General features: G+C 35.5%; 1 protein-coding gene across 18 annotated transcripts in view; it reads left to right on the plus strand.

Annotated features, from left to right (window-relative positions):
- Nucleotides 1-25675, plus strand: part of LOC100113919 (RNA binding protein fox-1 homolog 1-like) — a 371748-nt gene that overhangs the window by 187490 nt on the left and 158583 nt on the right. For 14 of the 18 annotated variants that reach the window (XM_032601587.1, XM_031925312.2, XM_031925321.2 and 11 more), the window contains one exon: nt 9035-9055. The exons of the other annotated variants lie outside the window; for them this stretch is intronic. In XM_032601587.1, the coding sequence (XP_032457478.1) occupies nt 9035-9055 (21 nt within the window). The remainder of the gene's footprint in view (nt 1-9034; nt 9056-25675) is intronic. 18 annotated transcript variants of the gene reach the window in all.

Raw genomic sequence — 25675 nt, forward strand, 5'->3', positions numbered from 1 at the left:
CATTCACGTTCTCTTCAAAGAAATAAGGACCAATCAAATAGCCATTGATGATTCCACACCAGACCATAACATTCCAGCGGTGTTGATTGTCTATGGGCCTGAACCAATGAGGATTTTCATCTGACCAATAATGGCAATTATGTCTATTCAATTCTCCAGTGTTTCTGAATGTTGATTCATCTGAAAAAAGAACGTGCCTGAAAAAGTCTTGATCTTGTTGAATCATTCGTATTGCCCATCGACAAAAACGTACTCGCAAAATTATATCATTTGGAGTTAACTGTTGTGTTAATGTTATGTGATAAGGATGATATCTTCTCGCTCTCAATATTCGGGATGCTGTTGATTGAGGTATACCTATTTCTCTTTCTATTTGTCGAGTACTAATGTGAGGATCAAGATGAATAATCGCTAGAATGGTAATAACACGAGGATCGTTTTCGTCGTATTCATGATGACGGCGTTGACGAACAAAAGCTCCATTTCGAGCTCTCTGAGTTAAGGTTTGAATAGTAACATTACTTGGGTGTCTCCTATTGGGATAGCGTTCAGCATAAAGTCTGGCAGCTGCTGCATAATTATTTCGACTGTCTCCCAAAATCATGATCATATCAACGATTTCGTTGGGACCATAATCAGCCATGATCAAAATCAAAATAATTTGTTACAGACCAGTAAACAGGGAAACAGATTTTTTTCAATAATAATTATCGATTTACAAGAAGTAAAAAACACGATTAAGCTTTTCTGCACTAATTTGCTATCTACATAACTGTTAAGAGTAGTTCACTCTCAAAAATTGACACTAATACAAAATAATGGAATGACTTAACTACATCAAGAATTTTGAAAATTGACACTAATACAAAATAATGGAATGACTTTGAAAATTTTTGAAAACTGAAAATTTTAGAAAATATTGAACATTTCTGGAAATATTGAAAATTTTTTCATTTTTGAACGCATGTCACTCTCTTTTCATTTATGGGGCTAAAAGTAGGGGTTTCCATTTCAAAAAATCAACTTGACCTTGAAATGCCCTTGAAGATCCTGTTTAACGACAGGGTCAAGATGACCATTCGTCAGCCGGGGAGAAAACTGAAAACTTTTGTGGGTAACATTTTCTCCTTGAATGCATTCGAGTTCAGCTAACCAGTTGTACTGTTATCGGCATGACCAATGACCTTGACCATTGAATTCAAGGTCAAGGCAAGGTCATATTCAAACGTAAAATTTCCCGCTCTTTCCATTTCTGGTGCCAAAAGTAGGGGTTTCTATTTGAAAAAATCGAATTGACCTTCAAATGACCTTGAAGGTCACGCTCAATGACATTGTCAAGGTCATCATCAGATAGCCAGGGAAAAATCCTAAAACTTTTACCCGAAACTTTTTTCGCTGGCATGCTTTGCCAACGAGATAATTGAGATTAAAGATTAAAATGACTCACCCTGTATATTTGATATACATAGTGAGTTTGACTGAAGAAAGTTTGTTTGAGCAAGTATGATGTGTAATATAAGGTCACTTCTTATGAACATTAGGTCTTTGCGCATAGAAGGAATCCTAATTTTTGGTGAATTAGGCTTCGTTACTATCAAAACTTTTTTTAATTGAGTATTTAGAATATTTGAATATTGTCAATTTGTTTAAAATTTAAATTTTCTACAAAATAGCCAGAATACTTTTTAAAAAGAATTTTTTTAAATGGCAGAGTAAGAATTGGAAAATAAAAACAATTTTGTTCAAATTCGATAGACTTTCGCCTTGGGTATAAGAGGTTTCTTCGAAACTCTTTATACGGGGCGAGTGCCTAAAAACGGACTGTTTTCAGCAAAGCAAAGAAAATGAGACTTGGTAGATTAACATCCACTGAGTAGAAGCATGTACGCACACACAAACACATAGATTTTAAAGCGCATAATCGGCGTTTGAATAGACTAAATCATTAAAGAACCAGGTGGACTAGCAGAATATCAATATATAAGAAGGATTATGTCTGACTACCTAAGAATAGAACGCTATTGTATGACACAGAGAACGGCACGAAAAGCTATAAAGTAACCGGAGGGGTCCCTTAAGAGTCAGTGCTTGGCCCATCATTGTGGAACATGATGTACGACGGATTACTTAGGCTAGACTACCCGAAGGGGCAACAATTGTAGGATTCGCAGATGTCATTGCAGTAGTGGTAGTAGCAAAGCAAAACAAAGAGGTGACACAAGGCGCTAACGAGTCAGTAGATATAATCTACGTTTGGCTAAAGCAGACTGGACTTGAGCTTGCTAGCCATTAAACGGAGGGTATCCTTATATCTAGTAGAACGAAATTAGAGACAAAAACACTGACAGTGGACGGACACGAAAGCCGACACACTCTCAGCTGACCATTAAGTACCTGGGAATCACCGTGGACCCCAGACTAACGATTAAGCAGTTAAGCAGCATCTCGCGAGGGTGAGCAATAATGCAGCAAAAGCCGGTGCTACACTATCGCGACTAATGATAAATGTAGGTGGACCAACGCAGAGTCGATGGTTACTCCTAGCCAGTGTAACTACATCAATTAAGATAGTTCACCGGAATATTTATTTTCTTAGGATAGCGCTCAAACTCTGTTTACATGTTCAATTAAGTGTTCTCTACAGCGTGGTATTTTTTTACCCCCCAAGCAACATTATTTTTAGAGATATTGAACCTTCAAATTTTGTATTTTAACATGGGAAGTTTATACCGAGTCCGAATTTTGAGGACGTTTAGTTGAATAGTGAAGCGAGTTTTCTTAGAATATTTTTAAAAAAACTAGCTTATGGTGTAAAATAGCAATGTATCTCATAGAGAAAAAGTTAAATAGGGCAAACGAGGCTTTTTTTAAGATATTTTGAAGACAAGAATTCAAAGTTGTCATCCCATGCTATCAGTATATCTATATAGGTGCACAGTTAACCTCTCTCTTACAAGTTTTGAGAGTATTTTATACTCTAAACAATTTATATCACTATTCTAATGTTTGATACTATGAATTGTAAGGTTTTGACATTAGATAGCACTATAATATCCTAAAAAAGGAATTTTCCAATAAAAACTCTAATTGAGCACCACTACAGTCGGTGAACTAGCTTAAGTTCTACGGTGCCCCAATATGGGCAAACGCCATGTTGGTGAAGTCCTACGCACGAAAGCTGTTAACAGTTTATAGAAGAAGTGCATTGCGGGTCGCTCCTGCCTACCGAACAGTATCAGAAGATGCAGTGTGCGTTATTTCGCCTATTAACCTGCTAGCAATAGAAAGAAAGAATATATACGAAGAAAGCCGGTGTGGTGACAAATACTCAAAAGAAAGTTTGGAAATCCGCGAAGAAACAAACCCTAGCTGAGTGGCAAAGACGATGGGAAAAGGGGCGATGGGCGCACTGGCTCATACCAAGAATTGTTTACTGGACCAAAAGACAACACGGGGAAGTGAATTACTACCTTACGCAGTTTTTTACACCGCTCCAAGATAGAGGACAACTTGAATAGTCCAGTATGTCTGGAAGCAAATGAAGATGCAGAGCATATCTTCTGTGACTGTTCACGATACGAAATGGAACAAGAAGAACTCGAGTGTTACCTTCAGATTAGAGTGACACCTGCGTCAATGATGACGGCTATGCTGATATCGGAGGATGGTTGGTGTGCAGTAAACATCTATGAAAGGACCATTTTTAAGAAGGTTAAAAATGACAAAGAGAAAAAAGGAAAACACAAGGCGAAAGCCAAGTAAAACTGTTGCTAGACGAAGGCCACTATGTAGTATATATGAAACGCTCCTTGGACCGTCACCTCCTCCTCTTACAAATAATAACTTAATCATCCACTAACTTTGAAAAATTATGATCGAGTGTATGATTTATGTTCTAATTTTTTGCAAGAGATGTAATATATTTACGATTCCTCGACTTCGGTAGAAATATTTGTAACAGTAAAATCAAGTTTTACGATTTCTTTGGCAATGATCCGAGTGAAGCAATTTATTTCTATATCGACGGTCGAGAACGAGAAGCAGCTAGTCCAGACAAAGTCTCAGAATGCAGCTACTCCAGAAAATCGCTTCGGTAAGCAGCTACTCCAGAAAATTTCTTCAGGAGCAGCTACTCCAGAAAAAGTCTTGGAAAGCAGCTACTCCAGAAAGCAGCTGCTCCAGAAAAAGCGTCAGAGAGCAGATACTCCAGAAAGCGTGTCAGAAAGCAAGTAGTCGAGAAAATCGCCCAACAACCAGATCCCTTTTACGAGTAGCAAGAAGCAGCTACTTTAAAAGCAGTTACTTACAGTTACTTACAGTTACTTACAGAGCTAGTTTAAAAACCAGACAATTCAGCGCGCGAGTCAATAAGTAGACATCCCAGACAACTTTAAAGTATTCGATTAGGCAGGAATTGATAGTGTTCAAGCGCGGGGGGGCTGCTCATACGCGCCGTAAGTAACGGGGCTCTTTTTACGTGCTGTTCTCCGGCAATCTCATTGTTTCTTTTGCGAGATAGAATCTTGAAAAGTGATTCTATCACACTTTAGAACGGTGCGCGATAAGCAAATTTTGCAGCTAGCTACAGCTAGATCCACTTGATCATCATCCCTTATGTTGGGGGAGGGGGGTGAACATTATAAAACGAGGCTTTAAAAAAATTTTATAAAAACGGTGAAAAAATTCGCAAGTGGTTTTCGTGTCCATTCAAACTCGATAACCGTGCTGCGATCATCCCCCATTTTAAGGGTGGAAATAGGGGTGCGGGGGTGAAAAGGTAAAAAAAAATGCCGGATGAAAATTATTTTAATTTTCGGTAACAATTATTCTAAAGGAGAATAAAATGTTTGGACAACGTTTTTTCACCCCTGACTTGTGTCAATCGTATCACAAAAACAAACGATTTTCGTGAAAAGTGGACACAATTTTGTTCCATAAATGGGGTGAGCTTTGATCGTCGAAAATCTTTTGCTTACTTAGACTAAGTTTTTTTTTGCAGCTTATGAAACTAATTAGTTTAAGAGGTATTAAGATTCAAATACTTTGTTTCTCACCCTGTATACCCTGTATAAGTGAAAATTACTATTTTTGTTAAACCTTATAACTGAAGTCCAGAATGTTTTAAGAAAATTCATGATTTTATGAGGTTATGAGGAACCTATGCTATTTAAAAAATTGAGCTTTAAAATTTTTCATGAAAATTATATGATTTGATATTGTGACGGGTGCTCTTTCAGTAAATTAATTAAGATTGAAAGTATTTTAAAAATCATTAATATACTGTATATTTAAACAATATTTTATTTATTGAAACTATAAATTTTGTTGGAGCAAGCTAAGTGCCAAAGAATTAGCAGTGGTTTTTAGGTTTGTGTGAGAGGAGACTCCTCTCAAAATTTTAGCCCGATCGGTCGAAAATTGCGTGAGATATCGCATTTCACACATTTTTCATTGACGAGACTATAAGGCACTTCGGTGTCGAGGTGGTGCCTAAAAAGAGCGAGAAGAAAATTTGCAGCGCTTAATGCTGACGGCTATATTTTCATTAAATCTGACAAACTAGCACAGAAAAAAAAAACTTTAAGTACCTATGTTAAAGTATGTAAGTTGACATTGCCCGAAGTCGTATTTAACCCATTAAAAACCAGGCAAAACCTGGCAGAGATATCGAGAAACGAACTGTTGTAATTTAAAAATGTTGTAATTTTGCAAAACTGAATGCGGATATTGATTGTACGGGCAAAAACACGACAAAAACTTATGTAACGTTTTTTTGTCAGAGTTCAATTTGTTAGTGTAAAATAAGGATAAACAATCGTGCGCAAAGTAGTAAAAGTTTCAATAAGTTTCCGAGTTATGAACCCAAGTATGACTCATTGCCGTGATCTTCTTTGTGTTTTCTGCAAATAGGTTTGCAACATTTCGTACAGAACCATTCAGTTCTCGTCGAACACGTACCTATCCCGCATTTTTTCATACTTCCTTGTTTCAGGATGTGTTCTGAAGAATTTTCAGGCTTCCTCTTTTCCCTGGGAATACGTACTGATGATAGTTTCTGAATGTAATATTCACAAACTTCTTGAACAATATCTTTGGAACCTTTCTTTTCATCCGGATGGAGTTTATTGTAAATCACCGTAGCGTTCGCTAAAGATGCTTGAATAAGTCGCATAAAAAGACACCATGTCCATTTTTTACCTCTTATCGAAGGCATCAGAGCATTACAGTGTTGATCGTAGAGATCGACACCACCCATATGTTGATTGTACATGAAAAAAGAATGAGGGAAAAGAATGGAATTTTTCGACGATTCCTGCCATCTTTGCATTGCCACTTTCGTTTCATCCCCATATTTAGTTGAGAGAATCGATACGGGTTTGGAATCCATTACCGTAATGAAATTCAACCCTGAATTTGCTTCATGCTTAGAAATAGTGGTTCCTCTTTCAGCTTTTTCTGGCAGTTCGACCTTCTCTTTCACGCAATTCTGCCGGACAGTGCCTGTTGATGATAAACCATTCTTCTTCAAATGTATCATTAGGTCTGGATTAGAGAAAAAGTTGTCGAAGTACACGTCAAATCTTCTTTTTCGGTTCCTTCTAACAAAGTAGAAAGTAATTGTATTACTACTCTTGAACCCAATCCAACAGAAGCTAAAATATTTTGTGTGTTATTCCCTGATTTACCTGTGTAAATATCAATGTCATAGATGTATCCATCAGAAGAACAAAGTGCCCACATCTTTATTCCAAACCTAATAGGCTTATTCCTGATACACTGCTTGATACCAAATCTAACGAAATATTTCACCATTACCTCATCTACCGATAGGTTATAGTCGAAGAAACCGAATTGCATGCAATTGTCACGGAACATGTCATACATCGTTCTTACTTTCCAAACTTTGTCAGTTGGATTTTCATCTTGATGTTTGTAAAATCGAATATTCTTCTTGACGGTAACAAATTTATTTCTCGTCATAAGTTCGGTAATGATTGGACACTCTAGGATTAGTTTTGTTCACCAATAATCATAAAGACATTTTCTAGAATTGAAAATAGTTCATTATGATTACAATAAATCTTTCTAGATCATTTTTAGACAAATCGAAATGTTTCTCAGCAGTAGATTCCACAACATGATTCTTCATCGATTCCGAGAAGAATATCTCGAATAATTCTAAGGAATTTTTAAAAAAACAATGGAGAAATAGCTGACTGATTGGAGTTGTCCTCGATATCAGGAGATATATTATCCAGAGTATCGTGTTCCCAATCGTAAATATGATTCGGCTCCAACAATTTTTGAGTACTTGTGTAAGTACTTTTCACATGTTCGTAAGAACCTGTAGGAAGATCATGAGATGTTATATCTTCTTCTAGATCAACATCCGAATCTCCATCTGAACTTTCATGATCAGCAGGAACAAATGCTATATCGACATATTGATCTTCGTCAATGTCAGAATCCTCAACTAAATCAGATAGATCCCTAACTCTCCGTCTCGACATTATTAATTGCGTTATCGACACAGAATAATGTGATCTATTTTTATGAAAAGTTCTATTCCTAAAGTCTCGTTTCGAAAGATCATTTTTTTTCAATTGATGTACCACCGTCAGCCTGCCACTCAAACGTGATCTCTAACACGGAAGGTTTTGAAAAAAATAAGCTCATCCAATTGTAGCATGCAACACTACGGTATTCCGCAGGTCTACATCTAAGACGGATGAGAAGGATGATTTACATGTGAAAAGTTTGTTCCTGTTTTAGACTAATAAATTGAACTCTGACAAAAAACGTTACAAAGGTTTTTGTCGTGTTTTTGCCCGTAGAATCGATATCCGCATTCAGTTTTGCAAAATTACGACATTTTGGGTTATTTGTTTAAATAATTTGTTACAAACAATTGTAATCGACAAAAGAAAAAACACGGGTACTTTTATTTTTGGTTATGCAAAGGATGGCACAGTTCGTTTCTTGATATCTCTGCCATATTTTGCATGGTATTTGGCATGGTCAATGCCCCCTTCCCAGAGTACGATTGTTTATAGGTATTTTACACTAACAAATTGAACTCTGACAAAAAAACGTTACATAGGTTTTTGTCGTGTTTTTGCCCGTAGAATCGATATCCGTATTCAGTTTTGCAAAATTACAACATTTTGGGTTATTTGTTTAAATAATTTGTTATAAACAATTATGATCGACAAAAGAAAAAACACGGGTATTTTTTTTTGTTATGCAAAGGATGGCACAGTTCATTTCTCGATATCTCTGCCAGGTTTTGCCTGGTTTTTAATGGGTTAATGTTTTTTCCGAGTACTGCGCTCCCCTTTGATGTTAAAAATTAAGTTAATACTTGCATTTTTTACTTAATTGATCGTAACGATGTTTTATAGTAATTACTGGAGCATCATTATGCACTGAAAAAAGATTCATGCAGCAGTGACCCCAAAGTTGTGGAACTGCTCCTTACTGTCTTTCATGAGACTCCTACTCGAAGTTTGAGGAACAGTCTACTACAACTAACCTATTATTAGAGTTTTTAAACACAAGTGCGAGAATAAAATATCGGAGAGAAAAAACTTTTTGACACTGTGTGCGAAATTTGATTTCTCCTAGTTGCGTAGCGTGCGTGTAGGTAATCATCATACTCGCTTTTTTGACAAAATGCGCTCGTGCGAAAATCACATACTTTACGCACTCGCATCTTAATATACTATTAGTTCACTTTAGTTCAGTTTTTAATGGCAAAGTGTTTATCATGGTTAAGTTGTAAATAATTTTTTTTTCATTCCACTGCCTATTTTGCAAGATATCTTTCGTGTTTTCCGGAAGTTCACAGAAATATTTATAAGATTCCAAGCAAGATTTTGATGCAGGATTTTCTAATAGTGTTATGCACAATTTCTTGCTAGATTTCTTCCAAGATTTATTACTGAGCTACTAAAAAGTGTTATGTTGCTTTAATATACAACATTGTGCAAACGAATATTTATCATAGTATATCAATATTATTTTTATGTTTCAGTGTGTGTCCAGTGGCCAGAGGGTAGGTGCACCCATGACGTGCTTGTAAAGGCACTTATGACTTTTTATTCAGAAATTCCGGAAATTTGCTGAAAATTCTAATTAAAGGTAACCCAAGGCTAAACGATTCGGTATTATTCCCTTTGTTATTATTTATATTCATTTATATCGCTATGCACAAAAAAAAACAAACATAATTAATTCAAAAATCCGCAAAACCATGACCAAGCTTAACAATATTTATGAGATAGATATATTTTTATAATACACAATGGATTTTCGTATTTATTGTACCTATTAATCAAGACTGAAGTGACTGAACAAATTTAAAGTCTATTTTTGTAAGTTTATTGGCCCATTATTTGGAAAGATTAATAGTAGGTTACGCTATCACTGGCACCGTTCGGCAAAAAATGGTGGAATAAATGGATACGCGTGAGTGATTATTATATAAATAAATTCAATCAAAAAAAGAAACAGTATATTGTGGAACTAGGAGGGCGGGGGGATATTCCTAGCGATAGTGAGATTTAAGCACGTCGTTTTCCCCTTTCTTATACAAGATTAGATCACATAATTTGTCAAAGTATTTCAAATTTTGTATTTTTTTTTTAATTTTGACACAGCGTAAACTTTACACTAAAATAACTTTACAGATATTCTGTACAGATAATAATTTTACACAAATATTTACTGCGCAAAATTTCCCTACACGCATTTTTATTTTACTAAACCGGTGCACTCTACACTACACTACATCTACTACACTCCTGTAACCAATTATTATACATTTTTGCAACAATAGTTAATATGATGTGTAGGGTTTACATGTGTGGCAAAATAATCGAAAATGCTTGTAGGGAAATTTTGTACAGTAAATATTTGTGTACATTTTTTATCTGTACATAATATTTGCAATCTTATTTTGGTGAAGTGTGTAGGACTTTTTTGTGTAGATTTTTCGCGGTGTCAAAACTTTTAAAAATAAGAAGCTTGTCGTTCGGTGTAGATGCATGAAAAAGGCACTTTTTTGCGCGTGTAAAAAAATCTTTTATGCACTAAGATAGAAAAGAGGGTCACCCTATAACACATGTTTGATACTCTTCGGCTCGGGTGGTAATTGACACGTGTTATGAACTGACCTTCTTTTTCACTTCCTAGATTTATAATGTACTATTCATCTTGTAAATTCAGCTACCATTGGTCTTACATCTATTGATGGCGAATGTAACAACAATAGCAATCGTCTAATAACTTTACTTCGTAGAAGCTTCAAAGAATCTGAAATCACTTATGAGTTTTGCTCTCAGAACAGTACAGCTGCGGGAGTACTTAATCAGTTCTTCATCTGAAGCCCTTAGGGTATATGCTTCTAAGATATCGCAAAATCTCTGCAATTTACTTTATTTTTTCACAGCGCAGAATTGTGTTTTTCAATATTAACGTAAATAAAACATTTTATTCCACACCCGACCGAAATAGCCAGTTTTTGCGCCGAAAATTGGGGCAAAAGTAGCATATTTTTCCCGTGAACCTGTTTGCAGGGCAAAAGTAAAATCAGCGGGGCAAAAGTAAAATTAGCGGGGCAAAAGTAAAATCAGGGAGGCAAAAGTAAAATTTGCGGAGCAAAAGATTTTCAGAGACAAATAGTAGCCATTTCAGTCGAGAGTGGAATAAAGTACTATATGCAACACGGGACGAAAGTACATTTTTTCCGCTGGTGATTACTGCCCTCGCGAGAAGATTTTTCCCTCGGGTGCTTACTGCCCTCCAGCGGGAAAAATCTGCTACTTTCGACCCTTGTTGCATAATGTACTATCGTATGTCTATCGTAGCAAGCTAGTATATAGTTATAATTGGAAAGTTGTACTTACGAATACGTTTGTTATAATTCGCCAACTGCCATCAGAAAATTGGAAATATCAATCGAGGTAATCTACATCCTTATGGGGCATTTTTTAACGATTTGATTTAATAACTTATCAATATTCATAGCTAAGAAACTATTTTTTATAATGAAAACAATACTTGTATAAATAATTATGTATACCCTTACAATGAACCCAAAGCATATACTACTATTTGCTAGTGTACTCTTCCTCCTCAATTTCTTTCATTAACAGAAATAGTATGCATTGTACCATAAAAATATTTATGTCGATATGAAAAGGCAGTTTCTAAAAATCAAGTCTTATAACTTTTTCGAAGCAATAAGAGCATTTTAGTGCTCATAGTATCGATGCTATGTGAAAAGTATAAAAAAAGATTCAAACAAGAGTAAAGGCTTGCCGCTTCTTCAAAAGCAAATGTCATCATTTTACAAATGTCATCCAGAGCAAAAAGTTAAAACCGTAGTGTGCTTAATATGTATCATACTAAAGAATTTAAAAAAACTAAAGGTATAAAGTTAAGTGAAGTGCTAGGAATCTGTTTGGAACATGGGGATCTAGACCTAATCTAAAAAGCAAGCGGCAAAACTTTTAATAAGTCAAGTATTCAAAAAAAGAATTGGGTAATCAACTCAGCGAAATGAGGATGAAATTCTAGATGATAGCATGCAACGTGATACAACACTAAGAGAATTAAACAAGGAACTTGAAAAAAAAATCTACTAAGAGAACTATTAGAAAAACTGATGAACGATATGCCTGCTGCTAGAACTAAATTTTTTGCAGAAGTTATTTCTAGTGACAAAAATTACATTTAACCAAAACGTGTACCTTGCTTTATTCTTCATGTTTCTGCATTCTTTTTTACTATAATCTTCTAATCAGAGAATTGAAAAGTTGAATCAAATAGTGTAGCACTATTCAATGAAAGATAAAACAATACGGATGAAGAGAGTTTTCAAGAAGAAAGATTAACTAATTATTGATTGTTCAAACAAAGAAAATATCAGTAGAACACATATGTTTGATTTTGTGGTTAATAATTGACGCTGAGGTTTGGTGGTTAAACAAATAATAGGTTTATTGATAGAGTGTCAATGCCATAGTCGGCGGCACGTCTGCTCGCATTGAAGTCTGATCATCAAGAGAGAATATAGAGTAGAGAACAGCATAGTCTCTACTTGGAGAAGAGTATACAGTATAGTCGGCGCTTAGTACAGGCTCAAGGCATGCGCGGCACGCTCACGTTCGTTTGAGATCCCGCTGCACGTAATCACCATCAGCCAGTAGGTGGCGTGATGAGTGCCGTTTTGGTACAGAATCAAGATTATAACACTTACTATATTATTACAAAATATGACTGCTAAAGAGAAAACTATCAGATGTTTGTGTAATTAAAAAAAAAAATGCTTTATTTGTAACCCCTACACGAATGTAGAACTGAACTACAGAAAGTAATATTAGGATGTCCGCTGACATTTGTCAACATATAAGAAACAAACAAACGATTTTTTGTTTCATATCAAATTTGTAAGGTACATACGCTTCTTAAAGTATCAAGTGTAAAAGACTGGGGTATCACCTTTGATTTGGCTCTTATTCTCGAACAACATATCGTCTTGATCGTGTCTAGTTCCTTCAAAATGCTCGGTTTTGTAAAGCGTTTCACAGTCGAGTTTAGAAATCGTGTCATTATAATTCATCTCTATCAATCTCTAGTATTTTCCAACTTGCTATATGTCCCTCAGATTTATCGTCCTCATACTAACTCATCGACAAAATTGAATTGGTTCAACACACATTTCTGAGGTATGTGGCTTAAAAGTTAGCAAGACCATTGCATATTTTCTGCCACGAGTACAGTCGAATTGCGGATACTTGTCGGTTTCAAACGATTAGCTTGCTGCATTGTATGCTCACATTCAAAATGTACGAGGATTGATTGATTGCAGCTACCTGCAGACAAGTTCTTGTCAAGATCGCTAAATCACTCACTTAGGCGCTATAGGTACTTTCTCTCATTCTAATACGTGATTAATATAGAAGGAGTAGATGCACGTACAGAAAGAGAGAGAGCCTGCAAGGGATATGCGAGGGACAGTTGTGAGCATGAGGATTAGAGCGTGCGACGGATTAAACCCATAAAGCGAACGGTCACAGCGAGAGGTTTTATGAGTGAACGCCGAGCAAACATTTTATAAGTTTATGGCATGAATGACGGTCTGAGAGAACATGCCCGAGAACATGGTGTATACGTGGGGAAGATGTTAGTTAACCGTATGACGAGGCAGTGGAATCTGCTCCCTCATATGGTCCTGAACAAATTATCGCTCCTAAATTTTAAATTAGCCGTATGAGAGATCTCCTCAGCTTACTAACCTTATATTTTTAAGTTTTATTCGTATTCCATGTACATGAATTGTTATCTTATGTTATGCAAAGGGTTGAGAAGCCTGTCAAATTTATTTATTTATATTATTAAACGGGCAAAAAGTACAAGGGTAAAAAACAAAAGTACGCAAGGTGGCGCAATTAAGGCGCAGCCGATCATGAACGCTCTCCGCAGCACTGATAATAATAGTAGTAAAATTGTAACTTTCAAGTAAAAAGTAGAACGCAGTTACTTGGTACGTTGGCAGTCTGATAGGGAAGATGAAAACAAGAATAAGCATAGAAGAGTTGGAGAGCTACGACGAGCAGGAGAAGCTCGTGACAAATGGAAAAGCCCTAGTTTTAAACTCATCAACTGAGGAAGATGTTTTAAGACTGCTAGGCAACGCGTTCCAGACTCTCCTAAGTCGGTTCAGCGTAGAGGAAACCCCAAGATTAGACCTAGCATCACCCTCTACAATTTCACGAGAGTAGCAGTTTCATGAGGCACCAGCAGTATCAGCAGCCGAGCCTGCGCCAAGTGCACTGGAAGATGAACCCAGCTGGGACGAGAGGCTGTCCAGCCTAGCCTTCACCTCATCGATGTCTCTGGAGTTGTTCGCAATCCTGGTGTCAAAGGAGGCAGCCTCGCCTCCAGTGTGCTCTGGGTGGCATTAGTAGCCTTCAGGGAAGTGTTGGTGCCCTCGACACTAGCTGAGACAGCCTGCAACTCACGTTTTAGCCACGCTGACAGCTTCGTGATTTCCCCAATAGTGCTGACTTTCTGGGGATAGCCCGTAACAGACGGCGAGGGGGCCCTAGATGATGCTCCCGAGTCAGACTCGCTCAAGCCGGACTGGACACGGGGCACAGCAGCACTCGAATCGGACCGCATCCGCCCAGCAGCAGCAACACCACACCAAAACACGCACTCAACGGGAAAGTCAATTTCTCAGACAGGACGCGATCGAGAAATGACTCCAGTCCGAGTCTCTCGCGCACCGAAATTACTGGAGCAACGACGAGGCGGTATCGGGCATCAGCTTGTCGCGCGTACAGTGGAGCGCGGCCATGCGGCCAGAGAGGTTACCTCAGAGAGAATCAACCGTCAGACTGCCGTCCTCTATTCACCCTCGCAACTTTTAAGGTTCACAGACAGGCGACAATAAGACGAGTAATCCCGGACAGGTGTGTGCGAATAATTCGAAAAAAATATTCAGTTAATCACTTGATAAAGTGAGAGCGACAAACCGGCGCTTCTCACAATTGCGCCACCATATAAATGAATTTATTTATTATCGATCAAATCGATAATAAATATATAAATATGATTATCCTAATGTCAGGTCTTGTTTTAATTGTGGGAGATTTATCCACAATGGCACTAAATGTAGAAATAACTGTGCCTTACGTATGCTAGGGATCTTAAAACAAAAGAGTATCAGAATAATAAAATTGAATGTCTGAATTGTGCCTTTAGTAATAGCAAATGTAACACAAAGTTTAACATAGGCCATGGGTCGACAGACAGCGACGAATGCGAAATTCTACAAGATAAGAAAGTACTTCGACCTTACCGATTATAACGTTGTACCAACACTATCAAGATATATCGACATAAAAGGAAAACAGTAGATAAAGGAATCGTAATAAAAAGGTCTGGAATGTCTTGAAGTTCACTGCACTTCAGTGACATACATTTAGCAAATATTCTAAGAAGCAAGAAATAAATAAAAATGGATCAAAACTGTAATTTTTAAAAGATAAGAAAGTTTGAATGTAAAATAGATGATATTCAGAAGCTTAAAAAGCCCACAATAAAGAAAAAGAATTTAATTTTGTGTGTAAACATAAGAAGTGCTAATGCGGATTTTGAAAAATTAGAACCTTACATTGAGTATTTAGTAAGTAAACCATGTGTTATAAAATTTAGAACTTGCAACACTCTCGATTCTATCAACTATAGGCTTAAAAGTTATCACAATGAAATTAAAATAAACAAAGCAGATAGAGTAATAATGTAGATAAAGCATAACGCATATGATATTACAGAAATAAAAGTAGTTGATAGACTGAGTGTTGTAAGTTAAGTCGTTAAACTTACAACGGGGAGTCAATCAAAATATCTGCGATGTACAGCTATCATGATATACTAAAGTCGGAATTTGTAAATAGCGTAAAAAAGTTTCTGAACATACATAGATATGTAAAAGGCCACTATATTTTCGGAGATTGAGTGACACTATTAAGGGTTAAAACGAGCTTATTTTTAAGCTTTAAAATGCCCCTGAAACTCAGCGAATTGAGATTGATCAACTAAAGAGCACATTCGCACTCCTGACCTTACCTATCTCAAGGTCGTTGATTTACATGATACTAAATTGGACTTTCCAAAAAATGGTTCTCAGGATTTCTCGCTGTTCTTGAGAGATTCTCGCTGTTCTTGGCTTCTTACATCTTCAATCCGACGTGTGACATGAATAGACAAACGAAACGTGTGTACATTCAAGAGGGTGGAGTAGTCTATTTTGTCGCAGATGGCATTAGTCTACAATGCTTCAAAATACGAACATTTGTTATTTTTTACCGTATGTTGGAGATTCCAAGGATATGTCTTAGCGGAATTCTTTCCATTCATGCTTTGATTCCTTCCGCTTTATAGAAATGTCATTATTTCTGGCAATCAGAATTCTTATTTGCTGAACCCGCATAATTATCATGATTTGCATCTCGAGACACTTATAGATGAATATTCGCTTTATTTGGTTCGTCGCGGTGCATTTAATTATGTCAATTTCTTATATACCTATCGACGTCATTCTGTTCAATAGTCAGAGTAAAATAGTCTCGAAAAGTCGTCTGCCTTATTTATTTACGGATATGACTACCTTATTGTAGATTTCTTATTGTAAATCATAGAACCAGTTAAACAGGTTTAACACTATGTAGATTTTTAAAACTTTGAACCCGAATATTTTATTAGCAAAATATAGGTTGCCTGCGAAGCTAGAAGATCGTTGAAAATTTGGAATTCCCCTTGTTTGCAAAGTTCTTAAAAAAACTAGCACCATTTATCAAAAGATTTATTCTTAAACGCACAGCGCCAAAGTATTACAAATCTAGATTTTGCAACCAGAGCGCAGCGCTGTGGAAGATTTGTGAAGCTGTATATCCTGCCGCCTCTCAAAGGGTAATATAAGAGTTAAACCATATGAACAAATAAAAACAACTGAAAAAAACTGTACATTTATTCTTTCTTAGCGGGAGTGTCGTCGCCTTCGGATGATATTGCGTATGTCCATGTTGGCACTCAACTTCCTTCTGCTTTCGTGATTAACACCTTGAAGTTAAGGGAGGGCTGCTTTTGGCACCGCCCTTGTGTTCTGTATTCTAGGAAAAAAGTTTTTTAATCAAGTGCTTGCATCTAAGCCAGATGCCTCTTGGTTATATTTACGAGGTTGCTACTCCTCCGTCACTTAAGCAGCAGGGCCACGGGCTAGGAACCAATGGACCGAAACAATTGACCTACTTAATACTAATTCAATTTATCATCATAACTCAGATTTTAAAAAACGCTTTATATCACTTAACTAAAAAAATTAATAACTATAAAAGCCGATATTAATAAATAAGTGTCAAAAGGTTAAAAATCAAAATTTCTGTCCTGTTTTGCGACTAGAAATTTCGGGCCACAAAATATTCACTATAGCTGTCGAATACATTTGTTAAATCTAAAATGTTGTTTGTTATCAGTGTTTGGTTATGAACTCCGCCACTTAAAATGATAATATAGTAAATATCATTTTAACTCATTCATCAGCTTTTGGCATTTCTAAAAGGACTATATTTTAATAACTGTTAGTTTATGGTTCGGAAACTATTAAAAAAAACTCTAAAATAATTTAAGCATTGAATAAATTAAAATAAAATTTTTCATGTGATCATTTTAAATAGCTGATTTTATCTTATAACCATCCACCACTAGAAATAGGAAATCTTAATTCAAGATCACCTTATCTGAAATTTGTTTCATTTCCAAACATTTTTGCTTCCATCCTAGGAAGAATTTAAATAGTAATTTTTTGTTGAGTTTGTATAGAAACATGTGGGAAGTATGTTTTTAGAAAATGTGTATGTGTGTTCTTTCGTATACACCTGTATCTTAGCTTCTACTTAGTGGAAATCCATCAAGTCTCATTTTCTTTGTTTTTACTAGTACATAGTGGGAAAAAATCGGTAATTACATTTTGTGAACGAGTTTTCTTTTATATTGATTTTTTAGTTTTCAGATTTCAGTGTTTTCTAATAAAGTTATTAAAAGACTTGATAAAAATAAATTGCTTGATATGTACCTAAAAGACAATAAAATTACTTATCTTCGTACTGCGGAAAATTTGTATTATCGTTCGTCGTTCTTTTTTTATATACCATGAAGCGCAATTTTTTAAAATCGTTTTAACTCAACTAAATTTTCAACCCTTCTAAAAATTGACATGATTATTAAAGGTTGTTAGAAATATACACTACTTTAATTTTAAGTCATTTCATGGGGCAAATACCGAGAAAAACATCAAAAACTGAAAAAAGTCGTTTAACTGGAGTATAAAAGCAATAATCAAGTTCAAATTTTGGATAAAGATAGTATTATATAGTACCATGATCCCTGTCTTTGGGCTGTTTACGAAATCAGTTAGTTTCAAAGATACTAAGGTTCAAAAAAAATTTTTTCTCACCCTGTATACTCTGTATGAAAGAAAACTGTATTGCTTTGATCTCAGCTTGTCTTTGATAGATTTTAATCTACCCAGGCTCAATTCTTCTGTTTTATTATACTGATTTGGGAAAAAACAAAATTCTCAGTTTCGCATTTGCGTTTTTTTCGTTGCGATTTTCGATTACTAGCGATTATAGACGCATTCCGAGAAACCATCCTAACTATTACAACTCGAATAAGTGTCAACCTTTCTAAAAAAAAACCGCTGCTAATTCTTTGGTACGTAGCTTTCTTTAGCATTATGTATTGCTTTAATATTTTTTGGCTTTCATCCTAAGGAAGGCTTGTAATAGTAATTTTGGGAGTTTGTGTATTTTCTTATAAAGTTTTTGGAAAAGTTAATAAAATTAAATTACTGAATATGTACTGTTAGTGTAATTGATTCGAAATAATTTTATCTATCAAACAAAAGAGTACACACATTTTATAGAATTATGTATGGAGTAAAAACAATTCTGATATATAAGCAGTACATAACGTTGAAGGAAGCTACGTACCAAAGAATTGGCAGCAATCTTTTATGTACTCATAGAAAAATTTTGATACGTGTTATTTTTTATTTTAGAACATAATAAAATTTAGTTGTAAAGAATTTTGAAACGAAAAAATTTGACCTCTAAACGTAACAAATTTCAGATCTGATGATCTTCCCTTTTTGTAGTGACCGATTTAAAACAAAATTTAATGTATTTGACAAGCCACAGTAATATTCTGATGGATTGCTTTTTAGATTATTTTTATGAAACAAGATTTTATACTATTTAAATGTTTAATTCTCAATAGTCTCGTGTAATTTATTTAGCTTAATATCATAATGAGATAATGTAATAGATAAAGACTATTGACTTCCAGAAATGAAGAATGAAATCTTTGAGACATTGTAGATACGGACTGTTAACAAACATAGTCAGTTATTGTTGAATAATTAAACAAGTTAAAATTATAGTTAAATATGTTTTTTTAACTGTAAAAAAACACACACAGCTAAACGACGGTACCTTAAAGAGTTACAGAACGAGGTTAAGCTGGATCCCTGGGGGCGACGATACCAAGTAGTAATGAAGAAAATAAAGGGAGGCTATATTTCCCCTTCTAAAAGACCGAAATTACTGGACCGTATTGTAACCACGCTGTTTCCCCTTAAACTAGAAGCAACAGCTATCCATAAAGCGAAGGCTAATGACGAAATCATTCTAGCGCCCCGATGTCTTTGTGGGCCTGTACAATTCATATCTCGAAAATAGGACGTTTCCTAAGAACTGAAAAGAAATGCCTGGTACTACTACCAAAAGGAGATAAGCTGCCTCATACAGATCACCTTGCATGCTGGACACTCTAGGCAAGATTTTAGAGCGCATAATCGGCGTTAAAATGGACCAAGTCATTGAAGAATCAGGTGGACTAGCGGAATATCATTACGGCTTCAGGAAAAAACGCTCCACTCTTGACGCTGTAAGCTTAGTAGTCGACACCGATAGAACTGCAATAGAAGGGAAGAGATGAAAAATAGGAGCCAAAAAGAACTGTGCTATTATCTTAAAAAAAGGATTTCAAAAATGCGTTTAACTCAGCTAGCTGGGGCAAGATACACGAGGCTTTACAGAAAAAAGAGGTACCCACATATATAAGAAGGATTATATCGATTATGTCTGAATACCTAAAAATAGAACCCTATTGTATAACACAGAGAACGGCACGAAAACCTATAAAGTAACGGTAGGGGTCCCACAAAAGTCAGAGCTTGGCCCATCATTGTAGTAAAGCAAAAGGAAGTAGTGACGAAAATCGTTAACGAGGCAGTAGGTATAATCCACGATTGACTAAAGCAGACTGGACTTAAGCTTGCTTGCCATAAAACGAAGGCTATCCTCATATCTAGTAGAGAAAAAATGGAGTCAATAACACTGACAGTGGATGAACACACACACACTCCCTACCGACCATTAAGTACCTGGAAATCACCATGGACGCCAGACTTACGTTTAAACAGCATCTTGAGAGGGTGAGCAATAAGGCAGCAAAAGTCGGTGCTGCATCATTGTGGTTAATACCAAATGTAGGTGAACCAACGCAGGGTCGAAAGTTACTCCTAGTCAGTTTAACTACATCAGTTGTGTTACACGGTACTCCAATATGGGTAGATGCCATGTTGGTGAAGTCCTACGCACAAAAACATTCAACAATTTATAGGAGAAGTGCATTGCGGGTTGCTTTTGCCTACCGAACAGTAAAAGAAGTGCTACGAAATGGAACGTAAAGAACTTACGTGCTATCTTTAGACCAGAGTAACACCTGAGTCAATAATGACAGCTATGTTAATGTCGGAGGATAGTTAGTGCGTAGTAAACAACTACGTAAGGACCATTCTCAAGAAGGTTAAAAATGACAAATAGAAGAGATGGGAAAGACAAGGCAAAACAGCCGAGTAAAACTGTTGGTAGACGAAGGCCACTAAGTCGTAGATACGAAACGCTCTTCGGATCGATGCAGAGGAACGTAGGTCACAGAGTATACTCTTACTCCCCTGCCCGGTACTGAGGAACATAGACAACTGAGTTGAGCACCGACTTTCTCACCCAATGCAGAGGACCTTCGGGGTTGAGTCTGTTTAGAGGATGGCCGGTCAATGCTGCACGAAGTAGACGACCGGACGATACTGCAGGAAGCAGACGGCTGGACAATGCAGAATGATGAAGACTAATTTGATCCTAAACCCTTAATCACCTTGGTGAATGGGGGACGTATGGAAATGTCAAACTGCAAAGGAGAAGCCAGCTAGGCTAGTTAACGGGCCCCACGGAAGTATTGTTTAACGATAGTGCCTGTGGGGATCTGGTGTCGAAGGGACACTTGAAGAAATACATTTACATTTATAATATTAAAATGTTATAATCGCAAATTCCTATACTTTAAAGTAATTTTCCGAACCGTAAGTTAAGCGAAAACCAATATTTGCGATAAGCGTTGGTTAAAAGAGCTGTCGCATTATTAGTTAGCAGACCGTCTCTGTTGGTTTATCTTCCATTATGGTATTTATCATAAAATTGTATGCACACAGACTCATTAATATGTAATAATACGAAATTTAGACAAACAATAAAAATTACGGCATAAAATGAAAATGTTAATTTGAGAAATAGATGGTAACAGAGCGGTTATTTTATCGCTGTTCTCTAATAATTTTTAATATAAAATTATTAATCTAACATAAATGCAGTGTTTTGCAGTGCGTTATTTAATAGCAAATTCATATAGATTGTATGTTCATAGCAGCAAGTAAATTGTAAACGAACTATGTAAACTACAGGTCGAAATCGGGTCTCCATAGGTGAACTTTGCTCCGCTAGCTCCTTAACAATTTATCCATGCAAAATGGTAGGACATGGAAAAAGAAACATTTTCGGGTGTGTCTTTTTTTTAATATGTTAGAGCAAACTTAAGGAGACACAACTCCTTTAAATCATGAAAAAAAGAATCATGAGTAAAAATGACAAAATTAAAGTAAATTATTTGAAATTTTGTTTAGTGTTATTTAGTATAAATAACATTAATTTTACCGTGCCCAAACCTTAATTATCCCTGCTGGCCCATTGTGGCACTGGGTGCAATGTTTTGTGAATTTTTTCACTGTCCGTAGGATTCTAAGTGTACAAATGGTTCTTTTGGGCTCAGATTCAAGAAAGATACTTTGAACACCTGCAGTTTTGGTATGAATGCAGGGATTTCAATTTGAATGTTTAAAAAATGTTTTATACCCAAAAAGTTGGCATAATAAAAAAAAAAAAGAAGAATTCAGTATTTTCATCGTTAAACCATTTCTAAGCATTCGAATTAAAATCCCTGTATTTATACCAAAACTGCATGTGTACAAAGTATCATCCTGGAATTTAAGCCCAAAAGAACCATTCGTTCACTTGGAATCCTACGGACAGTGAAAAATTCACAAAACATGGCACCAAGTGCTACAATGGGCCAGTTGAGATTATTAAGATTTTTGCGCGGTAAAGTCTAAGGTATTTATACTAAATATCACTAAAAAAAATTTCAAATAATTTACTTTAATTTTGTCATTTTTACTCATGATTCTTTTTTTCAGGTTTAAAGGAGTTGTGTCTCCTTAAGAAAGAACAAATATTTTATTATTATGAAGAGAACATATTCATTAAATTATTATATATAGGTGAGTATAATTTTTAATAATTACAGTATTCTCATTAAATATGTATAACTTTATCACTGTTATCATAATCGTTATTGTTTGTTATCATTATCATTCACATATTTGTGCGTTAAGTAGTCTACGAACAATGTATCATTGTGTTATAACTATTGCATTCAGAAGCCCGTAATTTGCTTGTATATGTGCTTGGTTGTGGTTAACGCGGATTGAAATATTAATAAAGTGCTTTATTTATCTTTAGTTGGCTTGTCTCTTATATCGCGGCCTTGGCTTGCCTTTTCAAACATTTGATCCAAACATTTCAATATTTTAAACATAAATTTGCCCTTTACACGAGTAAGAAAAAAAATTATAGATACTTTATTACATTCTTGTCTAGCGTGAGCGATCGATAGTAGCTGTTATATCCTCTACTGTCAATTAATACGATGATTTCCATTTAGAACGTATCCCTTTTATTCACTAACTTACATATCATGTATGTTAAAGTTCTTTTAGCGGTGTAAGTTTTCTACGTATGATACTAAAAAATGCTTCTACAAAATGAAATGATAAATCTTTGCTTTTAAAAAACCTCAAAAGCTCAATAATTTTCATTGAAAAATAAGTCAGTAAATAAAGATCTAATTATCAGATAACTACTCTTAAGTATCAAACGAAGTATGTAAGTAATCAGTAGTTTCTTAATCATAACAATGGGTTAACGCTTTCAGTTACTGTAATCCATACGTAAACCAACACAGTTAAGATTCATTTTGTCCAGACATTTATAACTTACAGACAATTTCGTAACTTGCGCGATTATTTTAACGTTAATTATAATTATTAAAATATCAAACTAAATAAATATGAAAAATGGACCCTTGACGTTCGTAAGTTATGAAATTGTTAAATTCACTTAATAATGGTGTATTTTATCAAATATCTTTGGAAGCTTTGCTCACCGTAGCATGACTGAAAGCGTTTGAATAGCGCTTTTATACCTGTATCATATACTTTATCAGCCCACAGTTGAATATTTATATTTTAATTACTATACATAAGCACTACATGCATAATTAAAAAAGATACTTTACTGCCCTGGTAAAAAAGGAATTCTAATAACTGGCAAGTTTTTAGGTTCTCAATCTAAAAACTGTAGCTCTACTCGCTAGTTTTTGTTACAAAATGTAACGCTTTTTCTTAGATTAGCTATTCTTATAGTAACTGCCCATAATAGTTAGGCAAGCACTGAAATCCAATTACATGTGGGGCGTCGCGATTTGTGGTCACATATTGAAAGCCCTGTATTTACACGCTTATTTTTTATCAACGGAACGCATTGAATAACAATTTACATCTTCCAGGAGATGAAATCTGTATGACACGCCTTATTTGTCTGGGCGACGCGGACATTGTTATACGATGTGCATGGAATGCGTCATTTTTTTAATTTGATAGCATTATTTGCCTAACGCCTTAATTCAGACAATCATTTATAGTTATACCACCAAAATGAGTAGTTACCGGCAATTTTTAGCCAAACAAAATGTGAATAGTTTTTTCAATTTTAACTACCCAATCCTTTGCTTTTTCCTTAGTTAAAATGGGTGTTATCTACCCGGTTCAACAAAAATAAATTAAGGCGTAATGTATTTTTTATTTTTCAAATAAAAACTAAAATTCAGATTTTTTATTACGCAAACTGAGCACAGCTCTTGAATAAGTTACATCATATACAATATATAGATGATAGCTACTATTTTGTGTATAGAGAGATAAAAATAATGTAGAGATAATATTACATATTTTTTAATGATTCATAAAAAAATAATCAAATCATAAAATTTTGTAAAAATTTCTATATGCCAAGTTAGCAAAAATGATTCTACGCAAAGTGTATACAATTCTTGTAGACGATGTCAAGGTATCCGGAGGAAAGGAAAATCAAGTCCAAGTAGTGCGCTCTGTAGTACACACTGAAAGATATGAAGCGCACTACCTAGACTAGATTTTTCCTTTCGCCGGACATCTGGACAACGTCTACAAGAAGCCCGGATAACGTGCTCATCATCTTCTGAAAACCTCGAAAAGTTCTGTCATGTTTTTCACCTTCTGTTCTACCAGGGATATACATATTGTATTGAATACAAACAGGATGTACATATGTATAATAAAATCGAAAATTCTGGATACTTAAAAAATTGTATACACTTTGTGTAGAATCATTTTTGCATATAAATTGTACATTTAATTGTTATTAAAGAAATCATTCATTCTTAAATTGTCACTTGATTTGTGGACTGTATATCATTTTTATACAAACTGTACAGATTTTGTTCACCTGGGAGAAGACATGCTCGAATGAGGAGATGTATCCATCGCCCCTTGCAACGTGTGTGTATGTGTGTGTGTGTGTGTGCGTTTTGTTTATATGACATAGGCAGCTGGCTTTGCGTAAGTGGCACTCCGACACCGGATCCCGACAGGTACTATCCTTAAACAACACTTCCGTGGGGCCCGTTAACTAGGCTAGCTGGCTTCTTCTTTGCAGTTTAACATTTCCATATTTCCCTCATCCACCAAAGGTGATTAGGGGTTCGGGATCAAATTCGTCTTCTTTATTCTGCATCTTCTAGCCGTCTTCTTTCTGCAGCGTTGTCTGGTCGTCTACTTCGAGCAGCATCGACAAATCATCCTTTGAACAGACTCAGCCTCGACACCTACGTTCCTCTGCATCGGGTAAGGGAGTCTGGGCTCAACTCAGTTACCTACGTTCCTCTGCATCGGTCCGAAAAGCGTTTCGTATCTACTACTTACAAGGAAAGGTACCCAACCCGAACTCACCGATTTTGATGATTTTCATATATGTTGTAGAACATAAAAAAATAAGAGACACGTATTTTTTCTTATCGGCTAATTTTCACTTTTAAGGGGTAAAAACCTCCCCTAAAGTTAACCCCCAAAAAGCGTTTTTTTTAAATATCTCGGCTTAAAATTAATATTTTTCAATGAAACAAATTGGAGGTTATTTCTTACAAAAAGAGCAAGTATTTCATGGTGATTTGAAGAGTAAGGGTAGCATCCCCTATTTTTTAGGGGTTGAAAACATATATTTTTTGGCATAATTTTATAATAAAAATGTTTAAACCGACTAAAAAAATTGGAAAAAATGTTTAAACATCCTTAATAACAAAATTTAGTTGACGTCTTTCGGTGTTTTCATAAATATTATCCCTAAGGGGGTAAACCACCCCTAATACAAAATAACTGTAAATATGTAGTTCAATACATAATATTTCGTAGAAAGTTTGTATATAGAGGTTTCCGAGGTCGCTGATTACAAATCTGTTATCAGATTTTGAAAATTCAAAATGGCGGATCCAATATGGCGGACGGAAATATCGAAAAATAATTTTATATAATAAAAAAGTTTTAAACGACTAAAAA

The sequence above is a fragment of the Nasonia vitripennis genome (assembly GCF_009193385.2).
Source record: "Nasonia vitripennis strain AsymCx chromosome 2 unlocalized genomic scaffold, Nvit_psr_1.1 chr2_random0009, whole genome shotgun sequence".
NCBI lineage: Eukaryota > Metazoa > Arthropoda > Insecta > Hymenoptera > Pteromalidae > Nasonia > Nasonia vitripennis.